This window comes from Diceros bicornis, chromosome 17 (genome assembly GCF_020826845.1).
Source record: "Diceros bicornis minor isolate mBicDic1 chromosome 17, mDicBic1.mat.cur, whole genome shotgun sequence".
Lineage (NCBI taxonomy): Eukaryota > Metazoa > Chordata > Mammalia > Perissodactyla > Rhinocerotidae > Diceros > Diceros bicornis.
In genome coordinates, this window is record NC_080756.1 from 52,677,342 (window position 1) to 52,693,312 (window position 15,971).

Sequence of the window (15,971 nt, forward strand, 5' to 3'; positions counted from 1 at the left end):
AATATTATTTATCTTGACTACTGAGTTTTTTGGAGGCCTCGTTAAATTTGCACCCTAGGTGAGTGCATTTGCCTCACCCTGGTCCTGGCCCTGAGAGAGGTACTCAAAAGGGACAATTAGAGGGACAATAGCAAACAAACCTTCCCAAAATGTTGTCAAACAGACCAATTAATTAAGCAAAGTAGATATTACATGTTTAAGCATAATGGACACCCAGTAAGTGGATAGTCTCACTAATTTATGGAGAAAACCCGTAGCTAGAAGTGTGGGTGGGAGGGGATACAAGAGAGACAGTACAGTATTTCAGACTGGGCACTTCCTTTTGCTGATCTCGCCTCACAGAACTTGGAGTTTGTCCTGATACACAAGTTTAGTGCCGCATTCTCCTGTTGCGATGGATGGACATGTGATATATGCTGATTTAAACTTATCCGGGGATTCTGGCCTTGAAATTTCATCACCTCCATCTCTTCCTCAGGGTAAGTGGCCTTAATTTTCCTTTGGCATTTGTATGTCTTTCAGAGTTAGAGTTTCCTCTTAAATTTATGGCTTTGAAGAAGAGCAGTAGTCTTATATTAACATTAAATAGGTATAAGTAAGTAATCACACCTGTGGAGAAAAACACATACTTCATAGATTTCTTTTTTATCAAGATATCAGTGTGAAAGTGAGCATCACTCCTATTACAAAGCTTTGGTTAAAAGACCCTAAAGAAATATTTTACATGTATGGACAAAGAATATTTTTAGAGACTCATTACTACCTCTGTAATAATAACCTACCTTATTCCAAATCCCTCTACCATATACTAATACTGTGATTAAGTCCCAGTGCATTTGCATCCATAGCATTCCTTTCAGAGCACAAAGTGTGAGCTTAATGGTTAACATCCTTCACTCTCCAAAGGGAAGGAAAAAAAAATTCTGGAAGAAAATCATATTCAAGATCAAAGACTTGAATATAATTACAATCTGATAGTTTCTAACTTGAAAATTATCACGGCTTAGAAGGAGATAAGACACTGGAGAAAAATCCTAATGAACCTATTGGACATTTGTTGAAGTCGGCACTTTTCTGTGTGTCACACGAGTTAGTATTCTGAGTGAAAGGAATGGGGAACTCTAATGTGAGGTAGTAGGTGATGGATGCCATGGCCTGGAGATAGATGAAAAGAGACCAGAAACTAGGCAGAAAATATGTATAAAATTATCATGACATTGTATTATTTTCTAAAGTCTAAACAGATTTACTAACATCAAAAATATTGCAATTTTTATCCAATCTGATATTCATTCCATATTGTGCTAATCATGTGGATTGTACCTTCTTAGGACAGTTTGAAACCATTAAATTATCAACATTCTAAATTGGGAAAAAAAGAGTAAGTTTCACTATTCTCTTCATATGGGGCTTAAGGGAAATTGGAGGATTCTGATAACCACAGTGAGGGTTTGGTCAAGCCACAGTTGTTTTATGATGGGAAAGAGCAAGTCTTTCTTTTTCTCTGTTCAGATCTACAAGAGTGGGCAGAAGGGAGGTGATGTTGAAAGGAGATGTCAGAAAACAAATATAGGGAAAGGCAGTGAGATTTTCCTCAAAAGCTGCTATCTATGATCCTAAATCAATGAGCCCAGAAAATTTGTCTAGTCTGATTGTAATCATTATGCTACAAAATATCATCTTGAGAGTAACTCTAAAAAAAATAGTGGAATAAAGTCAGAGCAAAATGTGTGATTACAAAACACTTATCTGATATTACAATTATTGTGAAACCACTACTGAGCTCTTTGGCTGACCCGTTCAGGCCGTGGTAACAGTGTAGAATAGTGATTGTATCTAAGGCAGGCAGTAAAACCAGAGAGAGATGTGAGTTGTGACCTATTTTGTTTATGGCCAAGGGTTTTAGACTCTTAGAAAAGTAGAGAAGGTGTTGGCAACATGCCTCTAGAGTTTCTTCATTCATTCAAAAATAAGCACCTACTATGTGCCAGACATGCTCTAGGTGCTGAGGATACAGCAGTGAACAAAGGAGAGAAAAAGTCTTTTCCTTTATTGTGTTTATATTATATTACTATGGAGACATACAAATAAATAACTAGGTATGTATTAAAAGATTAGATGGTATTAAGTTGAGAAATTGAGAAACATAATTGAGAAACATAAAAAAATGGAATTGAGATTTAGCTCTTGGAGAGGGTACCATATCAAACAGAATAATTATAGAAGGCCTCCTTGATAAAATGACATTTGAGTCAAGACCTCAAAGAGTTGAGGGACAAAAGCATGCTTTCCGGGAAGAGACCCTTCTAAAAGTTGGACCAGCAAGTGCAAAATCCCTGAGGTCAGAACTTGCCTGTCATATCGAAGGAGGAGCATGGAGGTTAGTGTGAAATGGCACACATGTATATGAAGAACAGCAGGAGATGAACTTAGAGAATAATGGGGAGACAGATTGAATAGGGATTTGAAGCCCATTTTATAGACTTTTACAGACTCAGATCTGCTTGATAGAAGCCATTGAAAGTTCTGGAGCAATGGAGTGAGATGATTTAACATATTGTTTATATCAAAACAAAGAATAGTCCTAAGTGGATATTTCCAGATAACTAAGTTTACCTGGCCTCTGCAATTTGCTATTGAAACTCCATTAATTCCAATCTCACGTAATGCAGCAGAAAAACTTAATACAGGAGAACATACCTCTCAGGCAAAGGACCCTCCACTCAATCCTTAAATTTTAGCAAGAATGAATATTTTAAAAAGTCACTTAAAATTGCCTTTCATCTATAGTTTTTAAAAAAGATTTTTAGAGAAAACAACAACTAATATTTATTGACCGGTTACTATGTACCAGACACTATGTCTAGCATTGTAGAAGAATTGTTTCATATAATCCTTTCCAAAACCTTATGAAGTAGAAATTATTCTACATTCCGCAGGTGAGGAAATTTGTAGTTTATGAACGTTACGTTGCCCAAAGTAACATGCTCAAATACAGATATGCTAGATTTGAAAGCCTCTGCTCTTAACCACTGCTATACTTGAGTAATAAATATTAAAACAGTGACTATATGGAGCTTTCTCCATTTTTCAAAGTTTAAAGGGAAGAAAAGATGAGGAAGGAAAGAGACAGAAAGGGAAATCAATATGTATATATACAACTGGAAGGAAAGGTGTCTTAGGACTAGTCTTAGGCTCACTGAGTTTAGCCACTCCATGTCACACTGTCTGTCATTAGAAATTCTAGTTCAGTGTTCTCAAGTTTGGTTTTCTCATTTTTAGGTGTATGCCCAGGGACTTGGAGTCTCCTCTGGGTGTCTACTCCTATCTCCCCCCTCCAGATGATAATCCATGTCTCACTACCTTGAATCTAACCTATTATCTGTCTCCTCCCATAATCTTTTATCACATTTAGCTATCCTAAATTCCATCTGCCCAGGAACATTGTAGAAAGAGCTAACTCTTGTATGAAAGTCAGTGTTCTAGAGACCATTGTTAGTTGTCTGCAAACTGGGTTGCACAATTTAATAGCCAGGGAGAGTGTAAAAAAACAAAATAGGAATCGACTTGTAGGTCACTCTGAAACATTCAATGAGAATAAAAGACAGCATTTTAACATATCTGATACTAAAATTTTTAACAAGTGACTCAAAGCATGTAATCACTTATACTGAGAAATACTAGAAAAAATATGAGGGAATAGATAATATAAATAAATCAATAGCTATATATAAATGAGAAAACCTTTACTTGTAAAGACCCTTGGCTTTAATGATGCTATTTAGAACAGTTTATAATTGTAATATATGTAACATGTTATAAACCAAATGGGAAAAAAGTTGCGTCTTATAACTAAATCAGGTATAAGAACTATCTAAGCACAACCTCACGAAGACTAAATGAGGAGAAAATTACCAGAATAATTTCTGTCAGAGCTGAGTTAATTTTGGGAGTTGTAGCCCAGTGTTTTCCATGAATTTTTTTATTAATAAGTTCCTCTTTTCTTATTTTTCCCTATGAAATCCATATTTTTAAAGATGTCTAGAAGCAAAATACATTGATAAAGTCATAAGTAATTTACGACCCATTTCATTAATAAATTAATATAATCACAACTTTTTTTTTTCAATTGATGTTTTAATGGTTTCTAACATTGTGAAATTTTGGGTTGTACATTTTTCTTTGTCCATCACCCCATATATGACTCCCTTCACCCCTTGTGCCCACCCTCCACCCCCACTGCCCGAGTAACCACAGTCCAGTTTTCTCTGTCCATGTGTTGGTTTATATTCCACATATGAGTGAGATCATACAGTGTTTGTCTTTCTCTTTCTGGCTTATTTCACTTGACATAATACGCTCCAGGCCCATCCATGTTGTTGCAAATGGGACGATTTTGTCTTTTTTATGGCTGAGTAGTATTCCATTGTATATATATATACCACATTTTCTTAATCCAATCGTCAGTCGAGGGACACTTAGGTTGCTTCCACTTCTTGGCTATAGTGAATAATGCTGCAATGAACACAGGGGTGCACAAGCCTCTTTGGATTGTTGATTTCAGGTTCGTTGGATAGATTCCCAGTAGTGGGATGGCTGGATCATAGGGCATCTCTATTTTTAATTCTTTGAGGAATCTCCATACCGTTTTCCATAGAGACTGCACCAATTTGCATTCCCACCAGCTGTGTATGAGGGTTCCTGTTTCTCCACATCCTCTCCAACATTTGTTGTTTTTTGTCTTGGTGATTATAGCCACTCTAACGGGCGTGAGGTGGTATCTTAGTGTTGTTTTGATTTGCATTTCCCTGATGATTAGTGATGTTGAACATCTTTTCATGTGCCTATTGGCCATCTGTATATCTTCCTTGGAGAAGTGTCTCTTCATTTCCTCTGCCCATTTTTTGATCAGGTTGTTTGTTTTTTTGTTGTTCAGTTGTGTGAGTTCTTTATATATTATGGAGATCAACCCCTTGTCAGATGTATGTTTTGCAAATATTCTCTCCCAGCTGGTTGGTTGTCTGTTCATCTTGATTCTGGTTTCATTTGTCTTATAAAAGCTCTTTAATCTGATAAAGTCCCACTTGTTTATTTTTTCTTTAGTTTCTCTAGTGTGGGTAGGCATGTCATCTGAAAATATTCCTTTAAAACCAATGTCAAATAGTGTGTTGCCTATATTTTCTTCTATGAGTTTTATAGTTTCAGGTCTCACCTTCAGGTCTTTGATCCATTTTGAGTTAATTTTTGTGAATGGCGATAGCACATGGTCCACTTTCATTCTTTTGCATGTGGCTGTCCAGTTTTCCCAACACCATTTATTGAAGAGACTTTCCTTTCTCCATTGCATGTTCTTAGCACCTTTGTCAAAAATTAGCTGTCCGTATATGTGTGGTTTTATTTCTGGGCTTTCAATTCTGTTCCATTGATCTGTGTGTCTGTTTTTGTACCAGTACCATGCTGTTTTGATTACTATTGCTTTGTAGTATGTTTTGAAGTCAGGGATTGTGATGCCTCTTGCTTTGTTCTTTTTTCTTAGGATTTCTTTAGCTATTCGGGGTCTTTTGTTGTCCCATCTGAATTTTAGTATTCTTTTTTCTATTTCTGTGAAGAATGTCATTGAGATTCTGATTGGGATTGCATTGAATCTGTAGATTGTTTTAGGTAATATAGACATTTTAACTATGTTTATTCTTCCAATCCACGTGCATGGGATATCTTTCCATTTCTTTATGTCATCATGGATTTCTTTCAATAATGTCTTGTAGTTCTCATTGTATAGGTCCTTCACCTCCTTGGTGAGATTTATTCCTAGGTATTTTATTCTTTTTGATGCAATTGTAAATGGTATTATCTTTTTGAGCTCTCTTTCTGTTAGTTCATTATTAGCATACAGAAATGCAACTGATTTTTGTAGATTGATTTTGTACCCTGCAACTTTGCTGTAGTTGTTGATTGTTTCTAATAGTTTTCCAACAGATTCTTTAGGGTTTTCTATATATACAATCATGTCATCTGCAAATAGTGAGAGTTTCACTTCTTCGTTACCTATTTGGATTCCTTTTATTCCTTTTTCTTGCCTAATTGCTCTGGCCAAAACCTCCAGTACTATGTTGAACAGGAGTGGTGAGAGTGGGCAGCCCTGCCTCATTCCTGTTCTTAGAGGAATGGCTTTCAGTCTTTCCCCGGTGAGTATGATGTTGGCTGTGGGTTTGTCATATATGGCCTTTATTATGTTGAGGTACTTTCCTTCTATTCCCATTTTATTGAGAGTTTTTATCATAAATGGATGTTGTGTCTTGTCAAATGCCTTCTCTGCGTCTATTGAGATGATCATGTGGTTTTTATTCTTTGTTTTGTTGATGTGATGTATCACATTGATTGATTTGCGGATGTTGAACCATCCCTGCGTCCCTGGTATAAATTCCACTTGATCATGGTGTATGATCTTTTTAATGTATTGTTGTATTCGGTTTGCCAATATTTTGTTGAGGATTTTTGCATCAATGTTCATCAGCGATATTGGCCTGTAATTTTCTTTCTTTGTATTGTCTTTGTCTGGTTTTGGCATCAGGGTGATGTTGGCCTCGTAGAATGATTTAGGAAGTGTTCCATCTTCCTCTATTTTTTGGAATAGTTTGAGAAGGATGGGTATTAAATCTTCTTTGAATGTTTGGTAAAATTCACTGGAGAAGCCATCTGGTCCTGGACTTTTATTTTTTGGGAGGTTTTTGATTACTATTTCAATTTCTTTACTTGTTCTTGGTCTATTCAAATTCTCCATTTCTTCTTGGTTCAATTTTGGGAGGTTGTATAAGTCTAAGAATTTATCCATTTCTTCTAGATTGTCCAATTTGTTGGCATATAATTTCTCATAGTATTCTCTTATAATCCTCTGTATTTCTGTGGTATCTGTTGTAATTTCTCCTCTTTCGTTTCTAATTTTATTTACTTGAGCCTTTTCTCTTTTTTTCTTAGTAAGCCTGGTTAAGGGTTTGTCGATTTTGTTTATCTTCTCAAAGAAACAACTCTTTGTTTCATTAATCCTTTCTACTGTTTTTTTGGTCTCAATTTCATTTATTTCTACTCTGATTTTTATTATTTCTCTCCTTCTGCTGGCTTTGGGCTTTGTTTGTTCTTCTTTTTCTAGTTCTGTTAGGTGTAATTTAAGGTTGCCTATTTGGGCTTTTTCTTGTTTGTTAAGGTGGGCTTGTATCGCTATGAGTTTCCCTCTCAGGACCGCTTTTGCTGCATCCCATATGGTTTGATACCGTTTTTGCTGCATCCCATATGGTTTGATATGGCATATTATCATTTTCGTTTGTTTCCAGATAGTTTTTGATTTCTCCTTTAATTTCATCAATGATCCATTGGTTGTTCAGTAGCATGTTGTTTAATCTCCACATTTTTGTCACTTTCCCAGTTTTTTTTTTGATGGTTCATTTCTAGTTTCATAGCCTTATGGTCTGAAAAGATGCTTGTTATGATTTCAATCTTCTTAAATTTATTGAGGCTTGCTTTGTTTCCCAACATATGGTCTATCCTAGAGAGTGTTCCATGTGCGCTTGAGAAGAATGTGTAGTCAGCTGTTTTTGGATGGAGTGCTCTGTATATGTCTACTAGGTCCATCTCGTCCAGTTTTTCATTTAAGTCTACTATTTCTTTATTGACTTTTTGTCTGGATGATCTATCCATTGTTGTAAGTGGGGTGTTAAGATCCCCTACTATTATTGTGTTGTTGTTGATGTCTCCTTTTAGGTTTGTTAATAGTTGCTTTATGTACATTGGTGCTCCTATGTTGGGTGCATATATATTTATAAGTGATATGTCTTCTTGATGGAGTGCCCCTTTTACCATTATATATTTCCCTTCTTTCTCTTTCTTAACCTGTTTTATCTTGAAGTCTACTTTGTCTGATATGAGTATGGCAACACCTACTTTCTTTTGTTTGCCATTAGCTTGGAGTATTGTCTTCCATCCTTTCACTCTGAGCCCGTGCTTGTCTTTAGTGCTAAGATGTGTTTCCTGAAGGCAGCATATTGTTGGGTCTTGCTTTTTAATCCATCCTGCCACTCTGTATCTTTTGATTGGAGAGTTCAATCCATTTACATTTAGGGTAATTATTGATATATGAGGGCTTAACGTTGCTGTTTTGTCACTTATTTTCTGGTTCTTTTGCATTTCCTTTGTTTTTTGTCCCATTTGTTTCTGACTGCCAATTCAGTTTGGTTGTTCTGTCTTATGATGAACATGAGATATAAAGTGTATTGTTATTGATGTGGTTACAGAGAAAAACAAAGGTATTTGACATTTTTTAAAACTATGCGATATTGTAAACATAAATTCATGTTATGTTATACTTATTGACAATACTGAAAATAATATGCCAACTCACAAATCACTCTTCCTTGAATGCTATACATTTGATCCAAGTTGGAGATAATTGTTCTAGACAACAGTAAAGCAGAGGAATCCACATCCAAGAATAGAATTGTCGTATATCACCAGCACCTCAACTGGTTCTTGGCACAAAATAGAGCCTCAAAAAATACTTCTTGAGTAAATGAAGGCCATCCTTTTTACACAAAATTCTTTCACTTACTTCCTGCAACAGGGCATATACTTCATTTTTGCATAGCACTTGGCAATTTGCAAAACATCTTCATATCTGTCTCACTTGAGTCTTATACCAATCCTTCGTAAACGAAACGAGCACAAATACTTCTATTTTATCAATGACAAACTCTTGATTGGATCTGACTGAGTCTATCTTGTGGGACTCTACTTTAAGATGGATGATAAATGTTCTTTCCTGCCCTTAGCCCTCATCCTGAATCTAACTGTCCATATGTGGTCCAAACCACCTTTGCTTTTTGTACTAGATGAACTCAACTGAGTTAACCAAGTATATTTTCTTAACTCCTCAGATATCTGTCAGCGTCCACGCTGGCATCAATTTGCTCTGAAACTTAGTTGGGCTGGAATTATTCTTCTTGCCTTGACTGTGATTGTATTGAGTGTTTCAGGTGAGTGATGTAAGATCGTTTGTTTCTTGCTCTACTTATTCTGCTTTTAGCATAAATATTAGAATATCTTAACATAATTTGGCCACCCCAAACAGTGAAAGACCAATGGAATGAAAATAATGCTTCTAACAATGCTCAGCCCATATTCCCTTTGCAAACTTCAGCCTTTCACATTTCTCTTCCTAATTGTTCTGATAGTCTTCATGGGATATTTCACAGGTGTTCCAAAACTTTAAAAAAGATCACAATTATGACAAAAACATGACAGTAACAAAGAAAATAGAAATTTCCAATTATGTACAGTTTCTTAACTATCTACTAAATTCTAGATTTCAGCAGGCAATCTCTCCCTTGGGCTAGGCATAATTATACTCATTCTGAAGATGAGAAAGTTCAGGGGTGAGTGTAAGCAATTTAAGAGTTTAAAAAACCCCCTAAGGTTTACTTAACGCCCTATGTAACAGGTAACCCAATGTCTGTGTGAGTTCACTTGTTATGTGTTTTCTTGTTTGTTTGTATATAGTGTCTTCCAACTAGACTCTTTGTTACTACCTTGCTGTTGCCTTTATCTTCTGTCCATATTCAAGCTTGTTGAGATAACTTAGTTTCCTGAAGTGATAAATATAACATATCCATTCCGCCACAGATTTCAGCGTTTACTCTTAATGGTTTCTCCATATTTACTAGTGATATTCTTGAGACAAAAATCATCAATAGAAAAAAGCAGTGTGGATGTTCAAGAGAAAAGGAACGAAACAACAGGTAATTTTGTGACTTGAATTTCCTAAGAATAACAGCTAACATTTGACAGATATCATACATTACCTTAGTTAAGGCTCATAGCAACACATGTTAAGATAATATTATCACCCTGATTTTATGCTTGACAAAACTGAGGCATGGAAAGGTTAAGCAGCACGCTCAGGGTCATACAACTAGTAAGTGGTGACAATGAGGATTGTACTTAGGTGGTCTGACTTCACAGCCTATGATCTTAACCACCACAGCATACTGCCTCATGAGAAGCTGCTGCTAGGATATTCAATAATTAATAGATAAATATCAAGTTAAAAAGTAAAATATGCATTTAAGTGGAATATTTGATGCTGTTGGTGAGTATGTCAAATAGTTAATAGAATAAGCACTGGTGATGAATTTAAGGCAACTCAAAAATAGTTTTGCCTCTACCACCATTTGATTGTGTGGACCTGAACAAGTTATTCTGTCTGTCTTAAAATGTAAAATGTGGGGCCGGCCCCGTGGCTTAGTGGTTAGGTATGCATGCTCTGCTGCTGGCAGCCCGGGTTCGGATCCCAGGCGCGCACCGACACACCGCTTGTCCAGCCATGCTGAGATCGCGTCCCACATGCAGCAACTAGAAGGATGTGCAGCTCTGACATACAACTATCTACTGGGGCTTTGGGGGAAAAATGAATAAATAAATAAAATTATAAAAAAAATATATATATAAAATGTGGCTGTTCAAATTACTTCGATGGTCTTCCTATTCCAATATTCTATGATTCCATTTATGCTCAATATAACTGGTCACTAATTTCCAATACTTGGTACCAGAATGAACAGTAGGTCTCAAAAACTTCAAAATTATAATAAATTCATTGATTATTCTTGTAGCAATAATCTAAGACTTCTGAGCATTTATAATGACTTGTGGGTGTGTGATTGGTTGTGGTGTGGTGGGGGCAGATTAGAAATATAACATTATTTTTTTCTTTCTCTTTCTTACTTTAGAGAGACCAAGTCTGTTAGAGTGCCCGGTGGATTGGCATCCATTTCAAGGAAAATGCTTGTTTCTTTCTCAAGCTTCCAACCCTTGGAATGACAGTCTAGCTGACTGTTCCACAAAAGAATCCAATTTGCTGCTAATTCAAGATCAGGAAGAATTGGTAAATAATTAAATAAAATACTTGAATAGAACTTAGCAGTTTCTTCTAACCTTATCAACATCTTTGGGCTTTAGCCTAAAGGTTCTATGCAGATGGAAGTGGCAACTTTGACTTCAAGAAGTTCACAATCTGAAAGACTAAACAGACATGTAAGCAAATGATTGAATATAATTTGATGAATATAACAATATAAATAGGAATATTTAGAGAGAGATATCACAAAGAAGGAATAATTAACTCTGATAGGGAATTAGGAAAGGCTTCATAGAGGAGGTGATACTTGAACTGACTTTTAGAGGATGAGTAGAAGAATGTAAGCTATGAGACATTCAATATTCATCCATTTCCTCTGTTTCATTTATAGAGATGCATACAAAAACTGATAAATAATGGAGGAATTCTATATTGGATTGGATTAAATTTTACATTACGAGAGAAGAACTGGAAGTGGATAAATGGTTCTTTTTTAAAATCTAATGTGTGAGTATTAGATAAGCTAATTTTAATATTCCATTTACATCAGGTTCACATTGCAAGGTAGTAATATTGTTATTGAAGATTGAGTTTTGTAATTTTAACTTAGTTTAGAAATTCTCAAGATGTTCAGAATAGGCTAAGAAGATGGATGATTCTGAAGTTGGCTGAAAAGTTCCATATATGAAAAGACATCAACCCTTTATAACAATATTTATCTTTATCTGCAATGGAGTCTTAGGGGACAAAGAATAGACTAACTCTTTTTGGGGGGGGGCACATGAAATAAAAAAGTCTCTAGCTGGAGGCTATCAGCACACAGAATATTTTGTGTGTGTGTGTGTGAGGGTGATTGGCCCTGAGCTAACATCTGTGCCAATCTTTCCTCTATTTTATATGTGAGTCACCACCACAGCATGGCTTGATGAGTGCTAAAGGTCTGCACCCAGGATCCAAACCCATGAACCTGGGCCACCAAAGCAGAGCATGCTAAACTCAACACTATGCCACTGGGCCAGCCCCCAGAATTTTTTACACAGAATTTTTCAAACTATGGGACATTATATCTTGGTGGGTCACAGCCAGCATTGAGACCATGAATATAAAAGGAAAAAAATAGTAAATATCAGAGTATGGAACCAAGACATTTAAGAGAAACTATCCACACTGTGACAAATATTGTGGTATATTTTAACCAGTGGTGTAAAAGAGTTATTTGAGGAGATGTGGTGAATATATGCATAGGTCACAAAGGAGCCATTTGCTGTTTTCTATTGGATGTCTCATTATAGTTTCTTATGCAAAATGGTCTAAATATCCATAAATGAAATAGAAGCGCTGATGCTACACAGTTGAATTATATAGAATTCATGGTTAATTGTACAGCAAAGGTCAGGGTATTTTTTTTCCCTCACAAGCAAAAGTGTACGAGCATTCAACCAAGTTTCTGTAAAGAACTTTCGATGAGTTTTTTAGAAGAGATAATATTAAGTGTTACGTTTTATGATGTGAATGATTTAATCAAATTTGCATAAATTACAGTTAAAATGGGTTTTTATCATTCAAAAAACAAGAGGTTGAAATTGAAAACACAGGAGCATGTTCAAGTTTATCTAAAATACAGTGATGAGTGTAGAAAAGTACTAAACATTGAAAGAAATGTTGGCTTAATTAGCAAATTTTGACATTGTTTGACCCATCTTCCAGAATATTTTTTAAATGCAAGACTTTAAAATAAAGATTATTTTAAAATATGTGTTCTGGACTAGAATAAATTTATGAAAAGGCAAACATACTCATTCTGTTAAATAAAACCTATCCTGATTTTATATGCTTTCTGGGAATTATTTTCTGTATTTTATTTACTTATAAATGAAACTCCAATACTAGCTTATTTTTATTTTTTCATTCACAGTAAAGGTTAATTTTGGTTTATTAAGTTTAGCATTTGTGTGTGTGTATGTGTGTTTCTTACTGGGCCTACATTTATTTTATTGACGTTTATAATAAAAATAAAGTTGGAAAACACTGAAGTTTCTATGAGCAGAAATATAGGTAAAGCAGATGGATTAAATTCAGTTGAAAATTCCATTTTATTCTGAGGATAAAAATGATATGTGATTAAGACAGTAGTGATCACGTAAACATGAAGGTGTCATGTTATGGTAGAAAGAGCATCGGTTCAACTCTGCTTTTATTTTAACTCTCAGCCCTGATCTTCAGGAGAGGAAAAAAATAGAGGGTGACGGTTTTTTCCCACAGGATTGTTTGGGGGTTGAACGAGATAATGTTGGAGAACTAGGCAGACATCAGGTCAAGAAAGGCCTAGGAGGCCATTGAGCACCTTTTGGAAAGGGATTCATCCACTTGGGCCAGATGAGCGTTAAAAAAGTTATCTTGAAAATTGAAGAAAAGATCAGAAAGGTGGAAGAGATAAAAAATAAAGAGGACTTTTATAATAGCCCAGTGACAGAAGCTCATTGTTTGACTAGAGTGTCTGCGTTAGGAAGAAATCAGATTGACTGCTCAGGCCCAAAGGGCTGCATGAAGAAATGGAACAAAGGAAAACACAAAAGCTGTGATGGAACCCTGGCCACTGTCACCACCTCAATTTCTGTTTGAGACAAATAGATGGGTCCTGAACTCATTTCATCCTTGCAACCCAACCCTAATACTGCCTATCCCATTGTTTGGCTTCTATTCCCATGCCCACCTGCAGTGAGCCATAAGACTCATGCTTGTTTGAAACTAATAGTATACTGAAGCAGACACCCACCAACCTCTGTTTGGAATGAGAAAAAGGAATTTCTGATTGCATACTTCATGGATTGAGCCTCTTTTCCTAACTGCATCCAAATTCTGCAGACCCTGTATAGCCAGCACCCTCTATGTACCTCCTACATTTACTGAGCACATTCTTTGCTTAAGCATTGTCACACTTTCACACGCATCATCTCAATACCTCTCCGGAGTATTAGGTGGTTACATCCTGTATATTTAAGAAAACGGAAGCTCAGCAAAGTTAAGGAACTTTTCACATGACATGTTAATAGTAGAAAAAGGAGATTCAACTCCCAATTTCCAAAGCCTCTCTTGTTTTATATCACTATGAAGTTTCATGTTAGAAGGATTCTTGTCCAGTGAAGATGAGCTTGCAAGTTCTAGAGCTTTATATTAGCTTTACATTAAAATTTTATGCCATTATTTTTGTGAATGTGTACTTATGCTTAATAATTTAGCATCCCATTGCTTCCTGAAGTTGTAGAAAATATTGGCTGGATGAGGATAATTATGTGAGAAAATCCCAACCATTAAAAGAGTCTTTTCTTTTGCTCCACAGATTAACAATTATTGGTGATACTAAAGAAAATAGCTGTGCTTACATTTCACGGAAAAACATTTTTTCTGAGAACTGTGAGGCAGAAAATAAATGGATCTGCCAAAAAGAACTAAAACTTGCCAGAAACAAAGTATGTCCTGATTCTTGACTATACAAACCGTCTCAATTTCTTTACTTTCCTTTACAAGTCTCTGTAATTTTAACTATATATACTGTTAAAATGGCCTAATATACATTTAGTGGCACAAAGTGAACAAATATCTAGAATTCAAAAACTGTTGTGAATCTTACAGAAGTTCATGTCTAAACTATTTATTCTATAAATGAGGAGACAGATACATAGAGAAAACATATATCACTTTAAGAGTCAGTGATGTTCTATAGAAAGAAGCCTAGACCAGCTGAGGGGAATTGGTTTCTAATCCTGGCATATATGTGTAGCCTTCACTGATCCCTCTGTGCCTTAACTTATCTGCAAAAAAGTTGTAGTGATTTCTAAAGTCCTGTGTATCTCTCATAGTCTATGATTTTTCATATCATCACACAACTGGGTTGTGGCAGAACATTGATTAAAGTCCATTCTCTTGACTCTTAACGTCAGAGACCCATAACTAAAGGAGTTTGGAAAGAAACCTTAACTCTTCCTGCCATTCTAAAGTTCTTCTCATTTAAATTTTCTCGTTACTTCTTTATTTTCTTTCTATGTCTCCTTCTTTCTATGGCTCACACACAAGCTGTAGGAAATATGTTATCAAAGTTTTCACTGTTCTAATGGAAAATAAGTGATATTTTTTCAACTCTGCAGTTGGGAAAATAAATGTAACAAAAGAGAAATGTTTATTCTGATAGATCTCTTGAGTGCTCACTTTTTAAAAGCATATGCCAAATTTTCTACAGAAATTAAATAAATGATAAAACTGAATTTACCCTATAAGGAGACTTAAAATAAAATTTCTGAAACATAGATGTCTATTTACTCTGATAATTGAATGCCGATTTGGATTATATAAATTCAAGTATGTGCTATACTGACAAAAATAACATTTCAGTTCCTGTTTTCCATGCATGATGATTTACAATACTGGTTAATATAAAATTTTAAACACATCAAAAACCCAAAGTACAATTCATTTTGTGCCAATTACTTAGGAAAACATTCTAGACAAGAGCATCATTATGAAATAATGTATGACAAAAGTGAGATTTTTGAAGTATTTGATGCTTTGGGGGAAGAGACCTGTAAAGAACAGAAATGTGAAAAAAATATTACCATGATTGACAATGTACATTCCCATCTCTTTGGAATGATGTTTGAAGAAATCTTCTAAAGCAGTTCAGGCTCTCTAAGTCCATTCAGTTAGTCCAGAATTCGTTCCACACATGAACCTTTTCCTTCTCCTATACTTGCTGGATCTGAAATCAAATACCCCCAAAGCTCACATCTCTAGGAACCTTTTACAATGAAACTAACCCAAGGAGTTAGGTTCTGTCACTGTCATTTGCTGTTGCAGTATTAGATAATCGAGTAAACTTACAGTTGGATATGATACTGCCTTGATCATCTCTGAAACTCATATTATGAGGGTGTAATTCCATGAGAAAGGCACGTCTAACCATATTCAAGGCAGATTAAAAAATATTAGATCTCAGGGGAAAATTTTGGTTACAGTATTTGAGTCAATGTTTATTGACAATAAATTAACTGCCATTCCAAGCCAAGTCAAAAGA

The 15,971-nt window shown here is 35.5% G+C and overlaps 1 protein-coding gene across 1 annotated transcript; it reads left to right on the forward strand.

The window, feature by feature from the left end:
* The first annotated feature begins 330 nt into the window (after positions 1–330).
* KLRB1 (killer cell lectin like receptor B1) lies at positions 331–14,391 on the forward strand. Its single transcript, XM_058557600.1, has 6 exons — positions 331–479; positions 8,925–9,023; positions 9,711–9,785; positions 10,776–10,930; positions 11,295–11,410; positions 14,244–14,391. Exons 1-6 carry the CDS (start codon positions 395–397, stop codon positions 14,389–14,391), a joined length of 678 nt encoding a protein of 225 aa, XP_058413583.1. The 5' UTR covers positions 331–394.
* The last annotated feature ends 1,580 nt before the right edge of the window (positions 14,392–15,971 follow it).

Bases quoted from the DNA above. Each gene is read 5' to 3' on its own strand.
- KLRB1 (XM_058557600.1), top strand. From the start codon at position 395: ATGGATGGACATGTGATATATGCTGATTTAAACTTATCCGGGGATTCT. The intron at 10,931-11,294 runs GTAAATAATTAA...TTTCATTTATAG, and splicing joins TTCAAGATCAGGAAGAATTG to AGATGCATACAAAAACTGAT. The intron at 11,411-14,243 runs GTGAGTATTAGA...TTTGCTCCACAG, and splicing joins TCTTTTTTAAAATCTAATGT to ATTAACAATTATTGGTGATA.